Below are 6,086 nucleotides of genomic sequence, written 5' to 3' on the forward strand. Positions count from 1 at the left end.
CAACTACGTTCTCTCTCTACAGAACTCACATTTTCTAAACTCAACCAAGAAAACATTTTGGATTTTCCGCATATATAGAAAAAATTTGAGTCGAAACATGCTGCGACTTTCAGAAAAAATGCCGGAACTTCTGATTTTTGCCAGCTCCATGAATGTGAGTCTAAAAATTGATATTTTCAGTCAACTGCGTTCGTGTCTTAAAAATATCGTCTCTTCCAAACAAAAGGAAGGAAGGAAGGAGGTAGGTAAAATTTGACTATAACGATGCTGAAAACGATATTAAAATCGACAGGAATTCTTATTTTTTGAAGCTTAGTAGATGTTAGTCTTGTAATGGATGTTTTGATCAAACTGCACCCTTTTGCAAACTATTATAAGACACACGTTGAAATTTTTACCATCTTTAGAAGACTTTTATATTTCGTAAAAAAATCAGGATTTTTCAACTTGATATATCCAAGTCTCAAATTTTTAGCCTTCAGGCTGCTACGCTCTCCCTGTAAAAAATCATAGTTTTCAACTTAAAGCAAGAAGCAATTTCGACTTTTTACCATCTCTAGAAGAGATTGGAGTCCCAACGTGCGGAGATTTTCACAAAAATTAAGTTTTCAAAATCCTGCTTTTGACAGCTTGATGAATGTGAGTTTAAAAATTTATGTTTTCAGTCAACTGCGATATTGTTTTAAAAAGATCGTATTTTCCAAACAAAAGCAAAGAAGAAGTTTAAATTTTAACCATCTGTAGCTCACGTTTGGCGCTAAAGAAGTTGAAGATGTATTGAAAAAGTTTCATCAAAATCGACCACAATCCTGATTTTTCCATGCTTAATAAAAGTTGGAATATTGGTGGCTCTTCTAATAGACGTTTGACCGTTTTCTTAAAAAATTGATATCTTCCAAAATAAAATAAAGAACATGTTGAAATTTTCACCGTCTTGAGAAGAGTTGGGACTACATTTACTGAAGGTCTCGATAAATCGCGAAAAAAATTAGAATATTTGCCAGCTTAATAAATCGGAGTCTCAAATTTTAATGTTTCAGTCAACGCCCTCCCTTTTAAAAAAATTATATTTTCCAACTTACAACTAGACGCAATTAAAACGTTTTACCATTTACATGACATGTATTTCTAAACGTTCAGAGACTCTTAGAGAAATTTAACAAAATTCGGAAATTTGCCAGCTTGATCCTTGAGTGTGAGTGTAAAAAAAACATTTTTTCAGTCAACTGCGATGTTATCTTAACAGGCTCGAATCCTCCAAAGAAAGTCAAGGAAGAAGTTGAAATGTTCAGAATCAGTAGCAGACATTTGGCTCTAAATACGCTTAAAGTTTCTTCAAAATCATCATGAATGTTAATTTTTACAAAAGTCTTAGTCTCTCAATGAATGCTCATAGACCCAACTGTGCCGCCTTCTTAAAAGCATTTGTGTCTTCCAAACTCACGCCCAATAAACTGCATGCTTTTCATTCATCCCAACAAAAAATGGTAAAGATTATTATTTTATTTTGGATTTTAAGAAGAAAATCTCAGGAAAGTTATGCAGTGATAGTGGCTATGGTTAGAGTTTATGCTTTAAGTCGACAGCGTTCTTGTGTTTAAAAAAATCGTGTCTTGGAAACTAATTCAAGGAGGGCTCTGCAATTTTTACGATCGTGAGACGACGCTTGATCCTAAGCACGAGAAAAGTTTCAAATCAATTTCCGAGAACAAGAATGTTTGCCAGCTTGATAAAATTGAGTCTTGACAAAATTAAAGGCTAACGTCAACTACGCTCTCTCTCTACAAAACTCGCGTTTTCTAAACTGAACCAAGAAAACATTTTAGATTTTCAGTATACTTAGAAAACATTTGCGTCCAAACATGCTGTGACTTTCATAAAAAATTTTAAAAATTCTTATCCTTCCCAGCTCCATTAATGTAAGTCTAAAAATTGATGTTTTCAGTCAACTGCGTTTGTATCTTAAAAATATTGTCCTTTCTAAACAAAAGGAAAGAAGTAGTTGAAATTTTCACAATATGTAACAGACATTTGACTCGAACGAGGCTGAGAACGTTATTAAAATCGGCAAGAATCCTTGTTTTTGGAAGCTTAGTAGATTAGTCAGTCTTGTAATGGATGTTTTGACCAAACTGCACCCTTTTCTGAAAAAAATCGTGTATTTGAAACTAAATTACGAGAGAGAGAGAGAGAGAAATTTTGACCACGATTAGAAGACTTTTGACTCTGCATTTGCTGAAATATCATTAGAAAACAGGATTTTTGCCAACTTGACATATCGTAGCCTCTAATGTTTAGCCTGCTGTCTGCTACGCCCTCCCTTAAAAAACATACTTTCCAACTTAAAGCTAGACGCAACTTAAACTTTTCACGATCTATAGGCTACATTCGCTTCTAAACGTGCAGACACTTCAAGAGAAATTTATTAAAGTTTAGATTTTTGCCAGCTTGCATGCCAGCAGATTTTTGACAACTGCGTCCTTATCTTAGCAGGCTCGAATCTTCCAAAGAAAATCGAGGAAGAAGTTGAAATGTTCACAATCTGTAGCATACATTTGGTTACAAATACGGCGAAAGCCTCATCAAAATCCACATGTTGATTTTTACAAGCGTCGTAGTCTCTCAATGGATACTGAAAATTGTATTTTCCAGCAAAATACAACCAACAAAGAGAACTTTGAATTTTTTGCCATCTTCAGAAGACACGTAACTTTATATCTGCTGATAGTAAACTTGGTTATAAAAGAGTTACTTTTTATATAATCTTCGTCAAAATCATCACCTCCATCATGACTCCAAACTGCATGAGATTTTCCGCTGGCAATTTTCGATTTTTCATAAACTTTAATTTAAGTTTGTTATTGTGCAAACCAAGTAGAAGCTCAATATGTCAAGTATAATCAAAGGCCCTGTTCGCTTCCAAACCAGGTTAACCTGCTGGCAATTTAGCGGCTGATTCTTGATTGACAGCGGTTTCGAGCAGATCCAATTTGCAGCTGACCTCAATTTTTATCCGGATTAATTATTACTGCAGCTCAAAGCCACATTAATCGACCAATAACTGAAAGTTTTTCGGTGGCAATTTCAATAATTTCAAATTTTTATCCTCACGTCGTCTTATTCAGTATAATAAAACGGGGCAGAATGGCTGTAAAAGTATCCGCTGTAAAACGTCGACGTTTCCTCAAATATTGCAATTCGTTCTTAATGATAAATAAATTTAGCCATTAAAACTTCCCGAGCGGATTAACGAAATCTTGAAAATTAAACCGCGGTATTTCAGTTGAAGAATTTTATTTTTAAGTACCGCCAATTCTAACTTATAACGGTTTCTCATTAAGGGCTCGTTATTTTGGAAGTTTGTGACGCCAGGCAAATTTGGTTGCCGTCCCTTTATTACGCCACTTTATCTCAATTTTTCCTAGTGCAAACACATCCAATTTGTAACTGGAATATACATAAGTTAAACGCCGATCTAATTTGCAGTAGATGAAATTTTGCATTTAGCTTAACGGCAAGTGGCTGTGAAGATTTCTTTTTATTGACGCTGTTGAGGACTGTTCGAGTTTCGAAGCATCGGATAAAGACTTGAAATGGGGGTTATGCAAAGAACTCACAACATGAGCCACAGATAACTGAATATTCTTTTGACTTTTGCTACTGTTTACACGTTTAAACTGGGCAAATATGATTAACAGAAAGGATGGAAACAAATACTTACATATCAGTGAGTTCGCACAGAACATGCGTTTTATGCAAAACTCATAACATCAGTTTGGGATGTTTACAAGATTGCGTCGATCTTGTGTGGCAGGTTGAAGTTTTAAAAAAAGTTTATAGTTGATCAAACGGCAAGGAATAATTCCTTCTTTAAATCATTATTGTTACAAATTTATTGAAAGAAAATTTGCAAGAGACATTGCATTTTCTCAGAAATTTATTTGTTTAAAAAAAATCTTCAAGAAAAACTTGGTTCATGTTCCACATTGTAATTAGATTTTAAGTCTTGACGAGCACAATAAATGTGATTTTTTATGAAAGAAATACGCGCATAATTCAATTTCAGCATTTTCAAAACCTCAAAGAGAACATTTTGTACGATGCGAAATTAATGTGGTCAGTTTGTGTGCCCCATTCCTGCACAAGCGAGGACGTTTTGAGGCACTTTAATAAATCAATTTTCGACGCAACCGAAGGCCTCAATCTCACTTTGTCCCTATCGAAAGAACATTGCGTTTCCGTGGACGATTTGCCCGAATTCACCAAAGGCGATTATATTTACGTGTAAGTTTTCCGGTACAACTGGTTTTTTTAATTAAACTTCGTGTGGTATTTTCAGATGTTCCGCAGGATTGATTATTTTCGCTGTGCTGATCAGCACATCAATTGATATTATGAGTGAAGGTACATGAATTCAATGAAACGAAAATGGACAGTTTCGAGTGGTTTTCTTGGCATGTTTCCAGACGAACCGCCCACATTCGCCAGCTTGTTTTCTCTAAAAAGGAACTGGATTATTCTATTTTCCACGAAAAGGAACAAAAATGACATCACTTGTTTGCACGGAATCCGCTTCCTAACAATGTTCTCTGTAGTGTATGGGCATCGATTCGTCCATAATTTGGCCACTCCTGTTATAAACTACATGGATCTCATCGATGTGAGTAGGGCACAAGTTTCCGTCCTTCAGACAGAAAGACTAATAATCAATGGAAATTGAGCAAAAACCAATGGAACCAGTTTTGGCAAACGGATTTTCATTTATAAAACACACAATCGGGAACGCAGTTGCACCGCTGACCACAACTGGAGCATTGCTGATCGGGCGCTTACATCTGTCTGTAGCTGACGGGGTGCAATCAAAGCCAAATAATATTTATGTGGCCATCTGCGGCGTCAAATGCCCGGAAATAAAACTTCCTATTTGAGAGGAAATGTAAATGCTTGCACTTTAAAGTCGAGGAATCGATTCCGGTTAAGACAATATTTATTTTCTCTTGCGGCTTTAGTGGCTGGAGTCGTTCAGCAGCACCACCATCCATGGCGGAACCATGACGGTGGACACTTTCTTGGCTGTTGCCTCCATTCTAGTCAGCTACTCCTTTTTTGGGATGGCGAGCAAAGGAGTGAAACTCAACATTCCGCTCTTTTACCTCAACAGGCATTTGCGACTGTTGGTGCCGCTCGGATTTGCTGTTGGGGCGTATATCACTGTGACGAAACATTTAGGGGGTGGGCCCTTGTATCGCGACTTAGTCCACGCCTACAATATGAGCTGCAAAACCTTCTGGTGGAGCACCGTGTTTTACATTCAGGCCTTCATCAATCCCAGACTGATGGTGAGTTAAGGGACTGCAGTAGAATGACTAGGAGAAGCTAAATTTTGGCTTCCACCGTTTGACAGTGCGTGGTGCAAACCTGGTTCTTAGGAGTGGACATGTTTTGGTACTACTTTGCCCCCTTTCTGCTGCTGGCCATATCGAAAAATCAACTTTCTGGCTACTTGCTTCTATTTACCATCTACTCCTGTTGCACCGCTTTCAACTTCTACATCGCTTGGGATCATCACTTCAACGGCCAGATGCCCGTTTCGTAAGTACAAAGACTTTTCCAAGATGCTCAGACTCTGGAACAGAACGTTTTCAGGCCCATTTTACTGTCAACCGACTATTTCGCTTATCATTACGTCCATCCGGTAGTGAGAGGAGGCCCATACATGCTCGGCCTGGCTTTCGGCCATATCTTATTCAAATCCAAGGAAAATAAAGTGGCAATATCCAGATTAACCAACTGCATTTGCTGGAGTCTGGTTGCCGTTTGTATGCCCTACACAATGTTAATTAGTCGCTCATTTCGCTTGGAGAATTTCGAATATAACCGATTATTTGCTTCGCTGTTTCTGGCTTTTCATCGGACCGTCTGGACGTTGTGCTTATTGTGGATCATTTGGAGTTGCCAGAATGGACATGGTGGTAAGCACTAGTGGATAGTAAGGATTTGTTTCATGTTTGTCGTAAATTTATACAGTTTTAATTAAGTTATGAAGATTTTGATTAAAGGAAGCAGTGGAAACAGATTGAAAAGAT

General features: G+C 37.2%; 1 protein-coding gene across 1 annotated transcript in view; it reads left to right on the forward strand.

The window, feature by feature from the left end:
• LOC109542768 (nose resistant to fluoxetine protein 6) overlaps positions 1-6,086 on the forward strand; it is a 10,992-nt gene that overhangs the window by 2,658 nt on the left and 2,248 nt on the right. Inside the window, exons 4-9 of the mRNA XM_048670449.1 lie at positions 4,067-4,284; positions 4,340-4,404; positions 4,467-4,660; positions 5,010-5,339; positions 5,405-5,592; positions 5,647-5,972. Of these exons, the coding sequence (XP_048526406.1) occupies positions 4,067-4,284; positions 4,340-4,404; positions 4,467-4,660; positions 5,010-5,339; positions 5,405-5,592; positions 5,647-5,972 (1,321 nt within the window). The remainder of the gene's footprint in view (positions 1-4,066; positions 4,285-4,339; positions 4,405-4,466; positions 4,661-5,009; positions 5,340-5,404; positions 5,593-5,646; positions 5,973-6,086) is intronic.

The sequence above is a fragment of the Dendroctonus ponderosae genome, unplaced genomic scaffold, assembly GCF_020466585.1.
Source record: "Dendroctonus ponderosae isolate FM_Combo_2020 unplaced genomic scaffold, Dpon_F_20191213v2 Dpon_F_20191213_1, whole genome shotgun sequence".
In the NCBI taxonomy this organism is placed as follows: Eukaryota; Metazoa; Arthropoda; class Insecta; order Coleoptera; family Curculionidae; genus Dendroctonus; species Dendroctonus ponderosae.